Genomic DNA, 20,170 nt, shown 5'->3' with positions numbered 1-20,170 from the left:
GAAATAATCAAGTAACGTGTATTTAGGGATAAAGCATTGAAATTATATATAACTATATTTGGATCTTGTAAGTATCCCAGTTAGCTGCATGGTATATCTGATAAGTATTTCTTCCCCAAACTTTCTAGTCTCTTTTCCCTACTTTTTTTTTTATAATAAACTATATGTCTTCCCCATAAGAAGCTAGTTGATAGTGGGTCCCTGAAAATAACAGATTAAAAATTTGATTTTTGAACATCTCAACCATAAAACTCCTTGGAGATAGTAGTAAATGTCGTGTACTTGTATCATGTAGGCAAACTGATGAGGGCAGTTCTAGGTACATAGGAGCCTTTCCCACACATGCCACCTGTTACTGAATGTTGATGCAGGCACCTGCCTTCAGGGGCTTCAGCTCAGATCTGACATTCCATGTGTTATAATGTGATGACTTGAAATCACAGGGCTTTGGTAGTAGGTCTGCAGCAGTTACTCAGTGTGCTCTTGGAATTTAAAACTAGGATAATGCATGGCAGTTATTGGGTCGTTAATTAAGTTGTATCATTCCTGCTATCATTACAAAAATGAAGATGACCTTCTACGCACGTAAGACAACTAACAGTCATCTGACACCAGCAGTCGGCTAGCCAGCTTACCACCAAGAGTCACGGATAACTTTGTTTTCCAACTTAATCACTTCTCATGGTAATCCTAAAGAAACTATTTTGAGAAAGCTGGAATTCCATTTGGATGGCATTGTGGTTACACCAAATCAAACAGATATTAAAGTGGTTGTCAGATAGCCTAGAGAGAGGTCTTTAGCTTCTCCCTCATAATTTCCATTTAATGCCTTCCAGCCTGCTATAAATAAATAGAAACAAATGTTTCATTGACCAAATGTGCTTTCACAGGTTTGCCTAAGCCCATGCTCTATAAAAATTCTCATCCTGGCACTACTAACAAGCCATTAAACTTGAAATGATGAGGCTGCATGCTTATACCATCTTGACCAGTGAGAATCCTGGGCAAGCCAGTTTATCTTTTGGGAACTTTATTTCCTGTGAATTAAAATGAAGACATTAAACTGTATGTGTGTGTGTGTGTGTGTGTGTGTGTGTGTGTGTGTGAGAGAAAGAGAGAGAGAGAGAGAGAGAGAGAGAGAGAGAGAGAGAGAGAGAGAGAGAGAGAGAGAGAGAGATATGTCCCTTCTGGTTCTGGAAGGCTGCTCACACTGTTGCTATCAAAATGTTGAATTGATGACACTTATTTGGACCAGAAGAAGATCACAGCTTTTCTTTGCATTCCCCACCCATTCCCCAAGGATGGGCCAGGGTCAAGGGCAAGTATGTTTCCTGTCATTCCACCCACAGAGTGTCCCATGCTGACGTTTCCAATTCTGTGACACTAACTGGATCCTAAGATTAAGGAGGCAGCAGAGTGCCTCTTCCCTGGATTCTAACTCTAGAGTATACTTCTCCTATGAAGTCAAAGGGGCAAAAAGCTGCTTGCTTTTTAGCTTTTCCCCTTTCCATCTCTCCTTAGACTCTCTCAAACTCAGAAGTGATAGGGCTGCCTGCCCTCTAGGACTGGACTTGACTTGCTGCTTCTTGGAGAATGCCCACTATCAAACTGAGGCTGGGTTGAGCCTTGGCTGGCCTTGTTTTTCAGGTAGATTAGCTTGGCTCATTGGCATTTGGATTGAAACCTAATATGCTCTCTCTCTCTCTTACTCTTAAAAGCTTTGTTAGAGAATGGTCATCATAGTAATCCAACCAGTTATGCAAGGTCAGCAAAGCATTCATATAGTATTTGTTTATTTGCACTTTTCTTTCCCTTCATTCAGTAGGCACCTATTTAACACCTACTGTGTGCCATGCAACAAAATGCTTAGACAAGTTCTAAGCCTGATAATCTAAAAAACAAATACAGAGTATATCATTATGTTGTGCATAGTCTTAATGTTCTTTGTTCTCTGTTATCATATGGGTAAAGGGAGACTATTTGATTCTGAAAGGGAATCTCTAATCCTAACTGTGTCTAAACAAAATACCATTATAGAAAAAAAAAGTCCTATACAGGAATTTCATCCCCATTCATTTATGGAGGTTAAGAATGATTATGGGGTATGGCTGGCATGCCTTGGTGGTTGAGCATGGACCTATGAACTAGGATCTAATGGTTTGATTCCCAGGATGTAATGGTTTGATGCCCTGGCTGCAGGCTTGATCCCCAGGGGGCATGTAAGAGGCAGTTGACCAATAATTCTCTTTAATCAGTGATATTCTATCTCTCTCTTTCTCCCTTCCTCTCAGAAACAACAACAAAAAAATTTTAAGGCACCACTCATTCTTCAGAGCTATGTATGCGAGTATTAAAAAAATCACAGCATGCTAGCAGACTGTGATTTTAAATGAAGGGAAACCCTGTCTTTGGGACAGAAGCAGAATACTAATAGCAATTTGTGAGAAGAAATAAGTAACTGTTACTGTTTTATCTCCTTATTGTAAATGTGATGTTACTTAAAAATTATTAAAGGTGTCTTAAATGTGAATTGTGGAGTTTCTCCCCAAAGAAAGACTTTCAGAAGTGGCCCCGTTAGCCTTCCTGAACTACTTGAGTCGTCTCCAGGAGACCTCCCCAGGGCGGCTCATCCCAGCTCTGGTGGAGGGCTGACTTGTTTCCATCTAAATCTGTTTCCATCCCATACGGAAAAGGAAAATGCAGACACAAAGTAAAAAGGACTTCATGGTTATGAATCCTAAAAATCTCTTTTTAATGAGTTAGCATCTGATTTATTAAGAGCTTAATTCTCTCTTGGACCTTTGTTTAATGTAACTAAATAATGTAAATTTTAAGAGTACTTTTGAAACTTAAATGGAAAACATACTCTTCTAAGGATGATATTCAGCCTGCTGCGCCGAACTAGGCTTTATGGGAGTCCCCGAAGCTCTGGCGTTTGAAGGGAGGCCAAACGCCCCATAAGGAGCTGCAGTCCCCTTCTCACCGGGGCTGAGAGGTCAGGCAGCGTCTCCACCAGCCGTGGCTTTCCTCCCTGCCAGGCCACTGGGAAGGCTCCTCCTCCTCCGCAGTGACCTGGGACCTGCCAACACCAGACGTCACCAAAGTGCCTCAAGACATCTCACTGCCAGCCCTGGGTACAAAGAAAAGCTAGAATGAAAACTTGAGAAGCAAATGCAGGAGAAAAAGCCATGATCCAGAAAAAAGCCATTTGGTTTGGCTCAGCTTTCTTAAGGAGTTTCCAGAGCGAGTCAACCTGTATCCTAAAAAGATCCCAGCCTAGCAAAATAACTTTTCAAAGTATGTGCATCATTGGCTACTATTAAGTCTTAATTTAAAAAAAAAAAAAAAAAAAAAAAAAAAAAAAAAAGTTTTATTGATTTTTTTTTTTTTTTTTTTTTTTTTTTTACAGAGAGGAAGGGAAAGAGAGAGAGAGTTAAAAACATTGATCAGCTGCCTTCTGCAAACCCCCTATTGGGGATGTGCCCATAACCAAGGTACATGCCCTTGACCTGAATCGAACCTGGGACCCTTCAGTCTGCAGGCTGATGCTCTACTCACTGAGCCAAACTGGTTAGGGCTATTAATTCTTAATTTAGACTCTTTCTAATAATGTCAGTGAAATAAAATGTGGATAAAAAGCTTTTAAATAAAGTAAAATAAAAAGCAGTAATATTTATTTAAAATGCATAAAAACTTTAAACATTGACCTTTTTCCCCCCCCAGGTCTACTTAATTACATCCTCCCTGCCCGCTCCCCATCCCCAACTTGAGTGGCATCATGTTCCTATTTATTACACAAGTCCTTTTTGATGTCAGTGTTAGCTTCTAACATGAAGATTTTTTAAAATTCTGCTTGGCTTCTTTTATCTTGCTTTTGGAAAATGTTCTGAATACTAGAGTAATAGTACACAGAAATACAGAATATCTTCAGTGTCGTACAAATTGTGAGAAGTACTTGTTGGGATTATTACTTTATGTGTGGTTACCTGGCTCACCAGCTCTTCTTTGTACCTAAGCAAAAACTTGAATAACTTTTAACATTCAGTTATAATTTCAACATTGGTAATCTCAACTAAAACCTAGCCAGTTTAATTTTCATATAAATATCATGACTTATAATTTTATTTTATTTGATATCAAATATATTCTTAAATAAATTTTTTAAAAATAAAACTATAATGATAAAGCTCTAAGTAATTATTTTACAAAATAATATCAAGATAAGGTATGAAATATTTTGAAGAAAATTTGTATTGGAGATAAAACTAGTCTGTATATTTTTTCAATCCACACCATAGTTTTTATTTCTTATGTACACAAATACTAAGCAGGAAAAAAAAAAAACAAACAAACAAAAAAAAAAAAACATGAAATCGAATTTATGTAGTTTCCTTCACTGCATTAGAATTATCAGACACGTACAAGTTCTAAGGTCACTAGACAGAATTAAATGGACCAAAACGAGGAAACCATTGCAGTAAAGTAGCAGCAAATGCTGAGAGGCAAAAACAGAGTAATTGAAACAGGCCTAAAAAGTGATGTGAGCACAGATGGTCAGGCATTATATGTTAGGTGTTCTTTAAGAACTTATTTAAGGAATCTCCTGCTGACACTTTATAAAGAAAAATGTCATTGCCTGGTGTAAATAACCTCTTCCTGTGTAAACTCTGACATAAAATATAATATGGATGTAAGGTTGCTTACGGGTAGGTCCTGCTTAGCCCGCTTGCCAGTTGGGGGAGGTCTCCTGCCCGCTGTGCTCCAGCATCTGAGGAGTTCATTTCGGCCTGGGCCCATTGAGGATCACACTGGGACTGGGGAAGGCACCGTAAATTAAGCTGGGCGCTTTGGTCTAGTTCCGGGTCACTGCCTTTTGACTCTTTCTCATGCCTTGTTCACCCCTTGACCTTGTTAGAACAGTAATGTTTCTTCATAAAACATTCTTAATGAGACTATTTACCTTGCCTGGCCAATAAGATAGTGCTTCATGTAATAAATTCTCTGCTCAAACATATGCCACGAGGGCAAGCAGCTCTTGCAGCTGTTAAAGAATTAACTTTTTAACTGAGGGAGGGACCTTTTGCTGGGCGGCCACAGCTATTTTCATAGTGTGTATTTTCTTTATTTCAAACATATTATAAAACTAAATGAAGGTGTTTTTTTTCTCTCTCTTTTTTTTTTTTTGGCTTATTTGTTTGTGTTTTGTTTTACATATACTCATAGTATAGTTAATTCCAAAGAATAGGCATTTACAAAGCAGGCAATTTGTACAGTTGACTCTTGAACAAGGAAGGAGTTAGGGGTGCTGACCCCCTGCACAGTTGAAAATCCACATATAACTTTTGACTATTCAAACACTTAATTACTAATAGCCTAACATTGACCAGAAGCCTTACCAATAACATAGTCAATGAACACATATTCTGTAAGTTATATGTATCATGTACTGTATTCTCAGAATAAACTAAGCTAGAGAAACGAAAATGCTATTAAAAATCATAAGGAAGAAAAAATTACATTTACAGTACTGTATATACTTATTGAAAAAACTTGCTTGTAAGTGGATCCGTGTGATTCAGACTCATGCTGCTCAAGGGTCAACTCTTATTTTCTAAAGAATTATCATTGGGTTTTTAAAATACGTCTGCCCTGGCCAGTGTCAGTGGTTAGAGTATCCACCTGTGCACTAAATTCAATTCCTGTCAGGGGCACATGCCTGGGTTGCAAGTTTGATACCCACTCCTGGGTATCGAACTTGTGCAGGAGTGTGTGCTAGAGACAACCAATTGATTTATCTCTCTCACATCAGTGTTTCTCTCTCTCTCTCTCTCTCTCTCTCTCTCTCTCTCTCTCTCTCTCTCTCCCTCTCCCTCTCCCTCTCCCTCTCCCTCTCTCCCTACCTCCTTCCCTCCCTCCTACTCTCCCTTCCTCACCTTCACTCGCTCTCTGTCTCCCTTCCTCAACCCCCTTCCCTTCCACTCTTTCTAAAAATCAATGAAAAAAAATAGTCTCAGATGACAATTAATAAAAAATAAAATTCTATACAATAAAAGGCATGAAGGTGTCATGCCTTCACACGACATTGTCACAAGTTAGCCACCACAAGATGGCCGCCCTTACATCATCACAAGATGGCCACCACAAGAGGGCCAACAGGGGAGGACAATTATGGGTGATCAGGCTGGCAGTTGGAGGCAATCAGGCTAGCAGGGGAGCAGTTAGGTGTCAATCAGGCCGTCAGGGGAGCAGTTAGGGTGTGATCAGGCTGGCAGGCAGGTGATCAGTTAGGAGCCAGTGGTCCGGGATTGTGAGAGGGATGTCCGACTGAGGGGTCCCAGATTGGAGAGGGTGCAGGCCGGGCTGAGGGACACCTCACCTCCATGCACCAATTTCGTGTACTGGGCCTCTAGTATTTATATGTTTGTCTGAAGAACTCAACTAATATTTGCAATGGAGCTTACAAACTTTATTTTTAATCATAAGTAGCAAGTTCTTCCCCAAATATATTTTGTTATTTATACAGACTGACTGGTTTGGTTTCTGCCTCCTTTGGTTTCTCTTCCCATCAGAATTAAGGTGTCATAATAGGAGCAAAAGCAAAAAGCCTAGGTGATCTTACAAAGCAGTAGCCCCCGAGTTCACAGAAGTTGACTGTTGTGCCAGGGAATTAGAGAGAAACCATCCATTGGTACAGGTTGTTATGCACCTCCTATTAAAAAGACTAAGCTCTTCAGTAGAGGTGATCCAGTGGCAACCTTGCTGATAATTTAGAAGTCATTTGAGCTCTAGGTCCTGTTCCCACCCCCTTGGACCTTCTGATTCAGTGTCATCTTTACATGTAATGAGGCTTCTCTGTTTTTTCCATGTCGTTACCATAAATCACCTCCTTTTAACTCAACCTCAGTAACTGTGAGCATATTCTTTGGACCCTGTGCAGTGGTGATAACAGTGGTACCTACTTCCTAGGGCACTTAGGAGGATTAAAGGGGAAGGTATTTTTAAAAGATGTTGTCATAGCCCAGGATATACAGATTGCATTAATAATAGCTCTTTATTATTGCTGCTGTTCCCACTAATACAATAATCTCAGGATTAGGAGAAATCATTTTAAATACAGAACTGAGGAAACAATCCTGTAACTTATAGTGGTGAAACTATTTATTTAAAAAGGCAGAGTGACTGGGGATGGGGGGTGAGGGGGGGGGGGGGGACATGTTTTTTCCATGGTGCCAGAAATTCTTCCAGTCATGCAATCTGAGAGCCCAGTATTTGCTCTTTGAACACATTTTAGAAAAATATTCTAAAATTGTCTCTTACCAGACTGAGAAGCGTAAGGAATTTATTCCTGAACTAGAGAAGTTCCTTTCAGACAATGAAAGGTGAGGCTGTACCTTGGAGATCTGACTCCCATTGCAGGCCACTGGGTCCCAGTAGCTCATCTCATCCCAGTCCCCTGCCTTAGGGCAGGACCGCACTCAGGCAGGCAGGACACCTGTCCCCCTGCTACTTTGGCGTTTTTAGAAGAGGATATTACATGTTCTGGTCGGTAATGCATTGCAGCTTCTCTCTAACTTGTTCCAGATCACTTGGAGGAAATTATCCCAGTGTCAGATCTAAATCCCGTCTTCTGCCCATTGAACACGTTATATTTTATCTTGACTTCAGTGGAGATAGAAAAGAGATGCTCACCATGATTTGGCAAATGCCTGACATTTTTGAAATTGCTGGTTGGTTTCTCATATCCCTCCCCTTCTGCCCTAGGATAAGTCAGTCCATCTTTTTCCACGATTCTCTTCCATAAGCATCATTTTGTCCAGGGCTTTGTGAGTGGGGGAGGGGTTGTCCTTGTGTTGCCCCCTTCCGAGGTTTCCTGGGGGTAGAGATGGCGAGGCCCACGTGGGAGGTGGCCGTGTCACAAACCTGCTGCCCGTGCACCTAGCCACGCAGGAGGCCTCAGCGGCCTCTGCTTCGCCACGGCCTGCAGTCCTGCAGAAGCGGTGCCAGGAGGAGCTTTGGGATTCCTGCTCAGCAGTGACAGTGTCCTGATTTAATACAAACTGAACTAAGGCTGCGGTGGAAGAAACCTCTGGCAGGTTTCTCCGTCACCAAGAGGCCATTTCTCAGCATCGTGCTTCCTCCTCTTCTGAGATTCTTGGTTTAATGCCATCCCAGCTTTGCCAGAACTCAGAATCAGGTTGCCTCACCTTTAAAACCCTGGCCTGGCCGGTGTGGCTCATCAACCCATGAACCAAGAGATCACCGGTTCAATTCCCGGTCAAGGGCACATGCCCGGGTAGCGGGCTTGATTCCCAGTGGGAGCATGCAGGAGGCAGCCAATCAGTGATGTTTCTCTCTTATTGATCTTTCTATCTCTCTTTCCTTCTCCCTCCACTCTCTCTAAAAATCAATAAAAATATATTTTAAATTAAAAAATAATAATAATTAAAACCCTGGCCCAAAGGAACCCTCCCCACATATGTTCTAATGTATGAACACATTCCCGAGTCTGACTGGCTTTAAAAGGGGGGGGGAAATGGAGGAAAAAAATGTTGCTAATTATTAGAGGAGGGGGAAAAAAGAATATAATTATAGAAAACATGAATATCATAAAAGCAATCACGTTAATTATCTGTCTAGCCCCAGAAGTACCTCGCAGATGCATGCTGGCTTGGCCCCTTTCTGACTCCCTTTCTCCAGCAGGGAAGGTATCAGGATCCGTCACTGAGGATTGTCTTCCAGAACCGTCACTTTCTCTGCAAAATCAGTGGACCTATTGCAACTCCCTAAGATTTCCTTCTGTCTCTCTGCTCAGATTGGCTGCAGGTCTTACAGATTCTCCTCTTGGGGATGTCATTGCTTTGGGGGGATTCCTACATAGAAGACTGGCCCACTCTCCACATGGGCCCTCAGTGTGATCTGAATCACAACAAAAGCAAACCAGGGCATGGTGAGATTAATGTGAGGTACACAGGGAAGTGTGAGCTCCCAGGAAGATAAAACTTCTTCTCCCTGCAATTGTCTGACTCTGATATATTGTTAGTTCCACTGACTTACAACATATTATGGCTTTATAAACCCAATTACTTTCTTCTGTATTGATCCAACATCTCTGAGACAGGGGTCTCTGGTCCAGACCTTGTTACTCAATACTGCACCGCTCACAAAACCAGGACACTGTCTACACAGTGGGTAGATACTAGTTATGTGCTAAGTAATGGACAGATGTATCCTACCATAATAGCAACAAAAGTATCCTTATTAAAGATATAAAGGTACCTATAAATATCTTTATATACACATTAAAAATTAATATATGGGGATCCATTAATTTGGAATGTCTTCCCCCCACCACCCCAGTTTATGGAGGTTATGGTTGACAAATAAAAATGGATATATTTCAAGTGTACTAGTATAGCATATTATGACATAAGTATGCCTGTGTAATAATTACCACAATCAAGCTGATTTATAACATCTTCATCACCTCACATAGTTACCATTTTGTGTATGTGCGGTGCTCAGTGTCTTTTAAAGAAGTCAAAGATTGGGTTTGAGTTGCCTGTGCATGTTTTCTATGCTAATAAAATCAATAATGCCTGTTAATTCATTACACAATGTAGATTAAGAATATTTAGAGGTACTTTTTAAAACGCCCTTTTTTCAAGTTTCTTAGCCTCTCAAAGAGTATTTATAAACAATGGCAGTGCCTCTTCAGTATTATCAATTGAGACATTAGTTATTTATTCATTAATTAAATCATTGTGCCCTTGGACCCCCACCCTAGTTCTGTGATGTGTGTTACTTTGAGAACCATAGATGCCCTTTGCTATTAGTACAAATGAGAGAAGTTTTGCTGCAAAGCCACGTACATTTATAGAAAAGTGACATTCCTTCCTTTGGTTTCATGACAAAAATACTCGGTTGTCCCTGAACTCGCAGTGTTTTGCCTCTAGCAGTAGAAAGGTGAAGAGATGTCCTCAAGTAAAGAGAGAAGACATGGAAAGTAGGAGCTCAGGATCTGGGTGAGAGGCTGTGGAAGATAGAAGAAGGGGGTGGATGTAGATATTGGCCTGTGGCTTTAAGCCAGTGATTACATTTGGCCCATAAACAGAAAAATGCATATTTTCATATAACATCCATATATCTTCTTCATTATAATTACTGCCAAGACCTAAAATGTCAAGCATGGTATATCTAAAATGACAGAGTTCTTTCTCACTTTAACTTTTTTTCCGGTGAAACATTGTGATTGAAAACATTCCATATCAGTGTTTTACTCTTCTCCAGAAGGAAAAAAAAAAAAAAAAATCTGTGCTGATTCCCTGCTGCTGAATCTAAAGAATCTTCAGTTGCTGCACTTGAGAAAGTCATGATGGAAATACCACAAGAACCTTGTTGGTCTTGTCAATTTCCTGGGGAAGCAAGAATGAGGTAGTTTCTAGTCAGCCGCCTTCCTATCACACCAGTCGTTTGCCAGAAAGGTGTGTACTGGGTCATATGAGTCTCAGGAGATGGAGCAAAGGGGAAGGGAAGGGTTGTCATGCCACGTTCATGGCCTTTGTGCATCTAGAGATCCCCACTGCGAGCTTGCCACAATGTTTGTAGGGTCCCACCAGATGCTCGCAGCTGGGTGTTCCTCGTGTCGGCAGGATAGGAAGTAGGGCCTGCCCACCCTACAGCTCCGGACGAACAAGTCATGAGAAGTCAGTGCAGTTCTGCCACCCAGCAAGGCCAGGAGAAACTGGCTGTCAGGATGCTGCCGGTAATTAAGGATTTGGCCTCAGAGGGCAGCCACTACCCGAGTACTAGTGACTATAGCATCCAGACAGAAAAAGTCCGACTCCTCCAGGCCTAAGTGGGACTGGGAGACATTTAGTCATATTAATGCACACCATACATGCACCTTCGTGCAGCTGTGGCTGGCAGTGGAGAAATGAAGTGTGGCTCTGGCCAGCTGGGCACGTGAGTGCCTCCCCATTTAAGGAAGGTGGCAGGTAGGGATATGGCCCAAAACCTGCGTTCACTCCTGCTGTGGGTAATGGAAACCTGCTTGTTGAGTCTCTTTGGCCAAAGATTTTCCTGTGTAATTAGCAAACTTCTTAATTATACAGTTGGATTTGAAGCCCCTGCTAACCTTACAGTGTAAATAAATACAAAGTAAGTAAAGAGAAAGGATTAAAGGAGAGCATGGCATAGAGGTTAAGGCTGTAGGCTCTGAGCCCAGGTTATTGTCTTGGAGGACTGACCTCTCTCTGCTTCAGTTTTCTTACCTGTGAAATGGAAATAATATACCAAATCACAGTTTTGAACTGTGCTGAGCCCCTACATGCCCAGCACACTTAGTTTAATGTTATTTTAGTGATGGCATTTTATGAGTAACAACTCCACAAATGGATCATTGTCCAGTAGACACTTTGAAAAGGAAGAATAACAAATCAGAAATTGAATCTCAAAATCTCAGAAACTTGCCTATGTTTTCTAAATGGAGGTAAACAAATACTTAATCTATGTAACAGTTTATTAAAATTTGAAAATGAATAAATTTTGTCAAAAAACATTGAGTACCCATAAGCATCATGGAGAATGTTGTAGGGATACATAAGGCCTTATCAACTCCCAGGAGCTTTACTTCTAGAATACAGCAGGTGTTAGAAAAACAGTGTAGGACTGTCAAGCATTCTAGGAAGGCTGCCTGGAGCAATATAAGTATAATTAATATGTAACCTTACCTCCATGCTCTGAGAAAAGACACTAGATGAAGAGTCTGCACACTGAGAGTATGCATTGCCTTGAAGTATTTAAATTAATACATATTATTATTCAATTCCAAGTTCCCCATATATATTCATAAAACCACAGCATGAAACTAAATATGACTGACATGCTAAAGAGAATGTTGATAATCTGCTCAGTAGGTTATGCTCCAGGCCACAGTTTATAACATTAGAGGAAATGTTAAGGATCTTTTTTTGTGGTATTTCATTGCACTGACCTTAAACAGGCCATGAGAATAAACACAGCATTATAGACCTAAGGCCTTAAACAAATGTGAATTTTATCATTACTTTGCAAGCAAATATCACTCTTACTAAAATTTGAGACTATCACCCAGGGCTATTTCTAGACAATCAAATTGTGGTTATTATCAGATGTTGTTTTATACAAGGTGATGACATTTTCATGAATGGGGACATTCTTAATTGCGAAATTATGGGAAAGAATGGAAGTAACATTGAAATAGTATTTCAGATGTTAGTAATGAGTTCAGCAGGTTCTTATTTTTCTCATCCATTTAGCTCGCTGCGAGACAGGAGTGGGAACCCCTGCTGTCCCCATTCCTCTTATGAGAATCAGTTGATGCTTACGGCAGGTTTATGTGACACGGGGGCAGTTCCAGGTATATGATTCCCAATGACCAGGATACGCTTTTAAGGATTTTTCCAAGCTCTTCCAGAGTCATCAGTTGGCCAGCATTTTGGATTATCTACATATTTGGTTATTTTCTTCTCTTTTGTTTTGCCTTTTTATTTTTTTTGAGGGGCGGGGGGGGGGCATTTAGCTGCTATTTTTTCTTCTATCCATTCTTAAGACGCACCTTAGTTACCTACTGTATGCTCAGTGCTATGGGACAATACTTTGTCGCAGCTCTCATTAGTATGCATGAGAATGACACATCTGCTTTTCATTAAAAAAAAAAAAATCAGATTTTTCTGCCTCAACTTTTTATCTATAAGAAATGAAATGATTTGAAGTTATTGGAATTTTAAAGTTACTTTGCTGATTTTAAACACCTTAAAAATAGACATTGTAGCTTGTTCATCTTTTAAGCCCCTTCCATTATTTAATGAATGTGTGGCCAATGCTTCTTTTATCTGAATTGGTGAGTGTTTCTGTGGCGAATGTGGTAAATGTTAATGGCTATAATTGTAAACATGAATGGTTACTATTAAAATCAAGTTCATTGGTGTGGGCATAGTACTGTGTTACATTTATATACTGTAAATTCCGCACATATGTTAAACTAAGAAGAACTTATCTAGCCAAAAACGGTTTGGCTCAGTGGTACAGCGTCAGTCTGCAGACTGAAAAAGTCCCAGGTTCGATTCTGGTCAAGGGCATGTACCTGGGTTGCGGGCACATCCCCAGTAGGGGGTGTGCAAGAGGCAGCTGGTCGATGTTTCTCTCTCATCGATGTTTCTAGCTCTCTATCTCTCTCCCTTCCTCTCTGTAAAAAAATCAATAAAATATATTTTAAAAAGAAAAAAAAAAAAAGAACTTGTCTGGGTCTTCAAGGATTTTAAAACAAATTATTTTTAAAATGGAAAACCTTCCAATTGGAAATTGAGTTATTACCACATCTCTAAGTTCTGGGCTTTCTCTTCTCTTTATTCATTAATCTTTCCTATCTACACACCCCACCCACCTGCCATCCACCCAAACCCTCCCATCTGCCTGCCAATATCCCTTTCCACCTTCTCATTCTGTTATTTATTTTAACAATAATAACTTTGAAAGGAGTGGGAAAAAAAGACAGTTGCTATTAGAGCCAGCACTATTTCTTTGGTTTAATGAAGATGAGCACAGTATTGATCAGTTGCCCAAAATCTGGCACTTTTAGGAGTAAACAGGGCTCTATTGATAATTAATCATGCTGGGGAAACAGCATAAACCAGGGCTCTTCTGGGTACATCGGAGCATAAATATGGTCACTTGTCCTAAACATCTAAACTAGGATTCCTATATAGGATTGTGGTATGTTTTCCTTCTTGGCTGTAAGTCATGTGAATTCCTTACTTATATTAAAAACAAAGAGTTGGAACAGCCTTTTAAAGATTGCATTTTGTGTGTATGGCTGTAACTTGCACCTGATTTTTTGTGTGGCATCGGTTCCTGTGCATTGCTAGTTAGCTGTCCAGTTTGAAATCATCCAGATATTTAATGTCTTCCCCTTTGTTTCATTGACTTGGGGTTGATTGCTCACCCATTCATCCTGTGGAAATATATAAATCACTTGCATTAGGTATGGCATTTCCCAGGGTGCCAAGGGGGCCATAACAGAGGAGGAGCATCCAGCATTTGTGCTTCTGTGTTCACAATAGGGCTGGGAATGCAGGTCCAGCAGCGTTTGCACAACACAACTGCTCTGCAAAGCAGGTGATTGTGCAGCGACCACCACAGGGAGAGGACGCAGCACCAAAGCAACTCCTAATCCCAGGGAGCAGGGACAGCACGAGAATCACAAGCTCAGTCAGGCCACCCTAGTGCTTGCTGGCAACTCGTCAGTGAATATAGTAAGTGGGGATCACTGACTGACGGAAGGCTTAGTTGAGGCATAGCCATTTATTAACCTATGAAATGACTTCCCTTTCCTCTGAATTTGTGTCTCTGCTTTACGTATATTTGCTGTGTGGCCTTAGGCACATCTCATAACCCTTTTGGTCTCAGTTTCTTCGTTATAAAATGAGACTAAGAATAGTACCTACTCATAATGTCATTAAACTGTTTTATTTATATAAAGCATTAGGACATGGTATCCCAAAAAATATTTAAAAAGATACTCTTTCCATTAGTATCGTAAGTCATCTTTAGAGGAAAGGCATGTTTTAACTAGTAAAGGGTGGGGCAAATGTGGGTTACAGTTACCAGTACACAAAGCAGAGTTTATTCTTATTATCATTTTATTTTCCACAGGAATAATTGTAAACTTTCTTTTTCCCCACTCTATATAGGTCAATGTGTGATTGTAATTTACCTCCGATGGTGTATATATCCCTATCGTAATTTTAATTTGCTCTCATCACTTATGATTTATATACAGCCCGCAAGTCAAAGAAGCTGGGGAAGTTAAAAGGGATTCACGAGGAGCAGTCACAGCAGCAGCAGCCCCCGCCGCCACCCCCGCCGCCCCAGAGCCCCGAGGAAGGGACGACCTACATCGCCCCTGCAAAAGAGCCCTCCGTCAACACCGCGCTGGTCCCTCAGCTCTCCACCATCTCGCGCGCGCTCACCCCCTCCCCCGGGATGGTCCTGGAGAACATCGAGCCCGAAATTGTGTACGCAGGCTATGACGGCTCCAAGCCGGACACCGCCGAGAGCCTGCTCTCCACGCTGAACCGCCTGGCGGGCAAGCAGATGATCCAAGTCGTGAAGTGGGCAAAGGTAATTCCAGGTAGGCTTGCCTCTCCTTCCACGGTCTGTGTCCTGCACGGGACAGGTCAGGGCAGCCTCCTTCCCCACATCCCGCAGAGCGATCAGAGATGGCTTCCTCTTAAATCCTGGGAGCGGACTTTAGAATGATCAGAGGAACAGGTGCCTCGCGGAATCCTGCTCTCTTTTCCTGAGCAGTTAGCGTTAAAGGTTCCATTGTTAATATGTCACACGTTTCCTGCGGATGGTTGCGGTGGCAATGCCATCCCATAGAGATTATCGTGAAAGCCTAATGGCCTGTTGCTAGCATCTTGTAACCAAGGCTGACCTAACCAGAAACCCAGTACAGCAAGACCTGTCTGTTAAATTGTAGGACCCCCTGAAAATCTGTTCTTTCAAAAAAAAAAATATAAAGCATCCTTGAAATTCTTAGTCATTTTTTTATGCCATAGGATTTTATTAATAAGGTCCCCATTAATCTACATAAACATCACTTAGAATTGCTATCATAATATCCTACTATTATACATTTACCCAAAGCAGTTTCTTTAAGGACCTCTGGCCAACCAGCAGCCATAGGAATGAAGTCTGGGGAAAGCTCGGCGATGGGTTTTTTTGAAGAGGAGCCTAATGTCACTGGGAATGCAGGGCCTGGGGAAAGGAACAAAAGAAGGGCTTGAGACCCAAATAGGAGGCCTGTGGGGCAGGGGGGCAGGTGCCAAGAGTGCTGAGTCCAGTGTTATCCCAGACTGTGGGAAGCAAGGAATAATGCTTGTTCAACCACCACAAACTCTTGAAGAGTAAAAGCTACGTAATTGCAGATAACGCAGTAGCTGATGGTTATTAGATTATCCAATCTGTTAACATTATCCCTGGGAGTGCGATAAAGATGCTTCACAGGTTAATACAGATTCTTTCCATCTAACTAAGGGTTTTAGATCGTCATCCAGCGAAATGCCCTGAATCCCCCAGTGTTAGTGGCCCAGGCTGTCCGCCCTCACTGAGAACCAAGAGTGAATTGAAATGAGGCCTTAAGCAGGGCCAGGCCCAGGGCGGGTGCTCTGTACGTGGCTGTGACATCGATCGGGGGCCTTAGAGGACGGTGGTTGTTGGGAGGTTAACTTAAGGAGCTTCCTCCTGGAGTGTACTCAGATGCTAAGTGTTTCTCTGTGTCTAATTGTTCTGTTCTTCAGGATTTAAAAACCTGCCTCTGGAGGACCAAATCACCCTCATCCAGTATTCCTGGATGTGTCTGTCTTCTTTCGCCTTGAGCTGGAGGTCGTACAAACACACGAACAGCCAATTCCTCTATTTTGCACCAGACCTGGTCTTTAATGAGTGAGTACCTGTTCATTGGCCTTCATAAAGCAGACTGCTGTGTTATTTTTTTTTTAATGTTTTTATGATTTTTAAACAGGTGTATGTTTGTGAAGGAATCTACTACTTCTTGCATTTTTTAAGAGTCAAAAAAAAAAGCTTTCATTTGAGAATTTAAAAATTACTCTTCACCAAACCATCACACACCCGCCTGCATATGTATGAATCAGTATATATAAATTTCACATAATAGGATGTGGGAATGGTCCCAAAAGGAAGATGATCCAGTTGGCTCCAAAAGCTTGACTGGTACAAAGCCACAATTAATAGAAAACGGCCACTTTGGAGATCTACACTCAGGCTGTCTAACTTCTAGGAAGTGTGACTATAGAAGCATCTACCTCAGTGCACATTCATGCGGTGGTTCTTTTGTGACTGCTGTACGGCTGCTCGGGGTGTCATCATGGCAATTACATTTATTCATCTCCGCAGTCCTAAGAGAAGCCAAATAGTTTTGTGATACGTTTTCCAAGATTGAAAGAATCGCTGTTGGTTTTCCTTTGGCCATGAATCCCTTCCTACATGTTAAGTTTACATGTTAATGCTGTTTGTATTCCACATGAGCACACTTCCTCTGTGTCTGTCCAGCAGCGCCGCTTTGTATTTGTTGGGTCAAGAGATACAGAAATTAAACTGGAGCGTTTGAATGATGAAGTGAACCGCAGCCATATTCCAACAGATGGCTCTCCCCGGAGATATGAAAATAGGGGTGTTCAGTGGGGAAGGGAGCAGATGAGAAATAGATTGATGATCAAAGAAACAAAAGCAATGGAAGAGATTAAAAGTGGACACAGAGTGCCAAGATACTGAAATAGTGCCGGTGCTAATTTACCTGGGAGGACTGCTTCACCCAAACGGGGTGACCTGCCGGCAACTGTATTCCAAGATAAATCAGGAGCGTCCATTGTTGGTTCTCAAGGTGACCCTTCTCTTGGCAATTACAAAGAATAATTCTGTTACTGCATAAATTTTCACCAAAAGCATGAAGTGTGGCCAAACAACTGACGTGCACATTTTAATTTACTTGTTGTCCTCAGTAATTAGTTGATATTACTAATAATAAGCCTGTTTTAAAATATGGCTTATAAACCAAGAGAAAAACATAGTAAGGAGGGTACGTTCTTTAAAAAGAAGTGAGGGCAAGAGGCTGTTGGTGTTGTCCAGTGTGTCTCCATTTATTCTTAACGGGAGATTAAAGTGACCCATTTAATTTTATTTAGCACATGCATTTTTGTCATAAAATATATGTAATAGAATTTTCCATTCTAATCATTTTAAGTGTGCTGATTACAATCACGTTGCTGCATTACCCTCCCCACTGTCCGTCTCCAGTCCTTTTGCATCGTCCTTAACAGAAGTTCTGATTCCATGGAGCAGTAACTCCACATTCACCCCCCACCCCAAAACCCTGACAACAGACTCTCCTCCACCCCAACACCCTGACAACCGCTATTCCGTGAATTTGCCTGTCCTAGACGTTGCATGTAAGTGGGGCCAGACAATATGTGTCCTTTTGCTTCTGGCTTATTCCACTTAGTATGTCTTCAGCATTCACCCTTATTGGAGTCTGTATCAGGATTTCATTTAATGGCTGAATATTATTCCATTGTATGTATCTCCAGTGTGTACTCATTGATTACAGGTTTTGCACTTAGGAATCAGCCTCTGTCTACATTTATTTGTAACCCAAAGTCAGCCCTTGTAGCACTCTCTGGGCTGTGTGCAGGCCTGCACAGAGGCAGTGCATTCCAGCAGCCAGGCTGTGCATTTCAGTTGAGACTGCCCCCGTGTCGGCCCTCACGTTGTAAATAAGTTGTCCTTTGCACCGTCTACTTAGAACCATAGGTTTGCATTGTTGGTTTTTTTGTGGGTGATTTCCCTGTTGAAGGTGACTCCCAAGCTTGTGCTGAAGTTGAGAGTTCCTGAGGCTGTGATGCGCCTTAGGGGAAAATGCAGGCGCTAGATAAGCTTCTGTCAAGCCTGAGTTAGTGCTGTTGGTGAGTTCGAGTTATTGAAACATCAGTATATGTTACCAAGGTGTCTCTAACAGAAATACGCATAAAACGGGAGAAGGTATAGGTCAGTGGTGAAAATGTTAGAGCTGGTGGCTCTTGAGAGCCTGACGTTCCTGTAGGAGGAGCAGGTTAGTGCTCACTAATTCAGTCTTTGCTGTCACCTCCTAGAATATAAGACCTTATTTATTTTCACCAGATAGAGAGACTGGCCCACATTTTGTTTATCCTTTCATCTGTTGATGGACATTTTGGTTGTTTTCCCCTCTGACTACTGTGGATATTGCTGCTATCCACTTCAGCGTATAAGGATGTATTTGAATCCCTGCTGTCATTTCTTCTGGGTATGTACCCATGAGTGGAACTGCTGGGTCGCATGGCAATTCTTTAACTTTCAAGGAACCACACAACTGTTTTTGCACAGCAGTTGCACCTTTTCCCATTCCTGGCAATGTAACGAGAGTAACAAGAGTTCCAAATTCACCACATCCCTGCCAGCACTATTTTCTGTTTTGTTTTTAAATAGGTATATTAGTAGGTGAAAAGTGTTGGGGAAAGTTTGAAATATACTCCATATATAACATCATGTAGATTTTAAAGTTTATAGCATGTTGATTTGATACATTTACATATCCTATATAATAAAAGCCTAATATGCTAAGTGTCCAGTCAACCAGTCAGCCGTTCAACCAATCAAAGTGTAATATGCTAATGATACACTAAGGCCAATCAACCGTTCGCTATGATATGCATTGATCACCAGGGGACAGTCAACCGGTCAACCAGTTGCTATGATGTGCACTGACCACCATGGGGGCTGATGCTCCGACCATAGATTAGCTTGATGCTGGGGTCTGGCTGATCAATACTGAGCCAAACAGGCCAGACATGCCCTGGAGCCCTCTGGCAGTCCCTCCGTGGCTGGATAACCTCCACAGCCCTTATTGTGCGCTAGAGGGGTCCATTGGCCTGGCCTGTGCCCTCTCACAATCTGGGACCCCTCAAGGGATGTCAGAGTGCTGGTTTCAGTCCAATCTCGCAGGTCAGGCTAAGGGACCTCACTGGTGACGAATTTGTGCACCAGATCTGTAGTTGTAATATGATTGCCATTGTGGCTCTAGCACCTTTCTCATGTCACATAATGATCATTTCCTTATTTGTAGTGGGAACAAATTAAATCTCGTTTCTTAGTAAGTTTAATGGTTATAATACCATTGTCTGTATTCACTATACTGTGTATCAGATCTCTAGAACTTACTTTACTAGTTGAAAGTTTGTGTATTTAAATGGCATATTTCTTCCCCTACCCCTAGCTCCTGACCAGACCACCATTCTACTCTATTTTTTCAAGTTTGGCTTTTTAGGTTCCACAAATAAGTGATACCTTAGTGTATTTGCTTTATCTGTCTGGCATGTCTCTCAGTAGGTATGAAGTGACATCTCCTTGTGGTTTTGATTTTCATTTCTCTAATGTTGGGAATCTTTCATGTGCTTATTAGCCACTGTATGCCTTCTTTAGAGAAATGTCATTCAAGTCCTTTGCCCATTTTTAATCTGGTTGCTTGCCTTTCGTTCTTGAGTTGTAGGAACTCTTTACATATTCTGGATATTAAACCCTTATCAGATACATGATT

General features: G+C 41.5%; 1 protein-coding gene across 5 annotated transcripts in view; it reads left to right on the top strand.

Annotated features, from left to right (window-relative positions):
* The window catches only part of NR3C2 (nuclear receptor subfamily 3 group C member 2), a 285,459-nt gene that overhangs the window by 219,820 nt on the left and 45,469 nt on the right, over positions 1 to 20,170 (top strand). For all 5 annotated transcript variants that reach the window (XM_084884898.1, XM_084884899.1, XM_084884901.1 and 2 more), the window contains exons 5-6: positions 14,819 to 15,169; positions 16,341 to 16,485. In XM_084884898.1, the coding sequence (XP_084741024.1) occupies positions 14,819 to 15,169; positions 16,341 to 16,485 (496 nt within the window). The remainder of the gene's footprint in view (positions 1 to 14,818; positions 15,170 to 16,340; positions 16,486 to 20,170) is intronic.

Source organism: Pipistrellus hanaki (genome assembly GCF_964339955.1).
Source record: "Pipistrellus hanaki genome assembly, chromosome: 5".
In the NCBI taxonomy this organism is placed as follows: Eukaryota; Metazoa; Chordata; class Mammalia; order Chiroptera; family Vespertilionidae; genus Pipistrellus; species Pipistrellus hanaki.
This window is presented reverse-complemented; position numbering and strand designations above follow the sequence as displayed.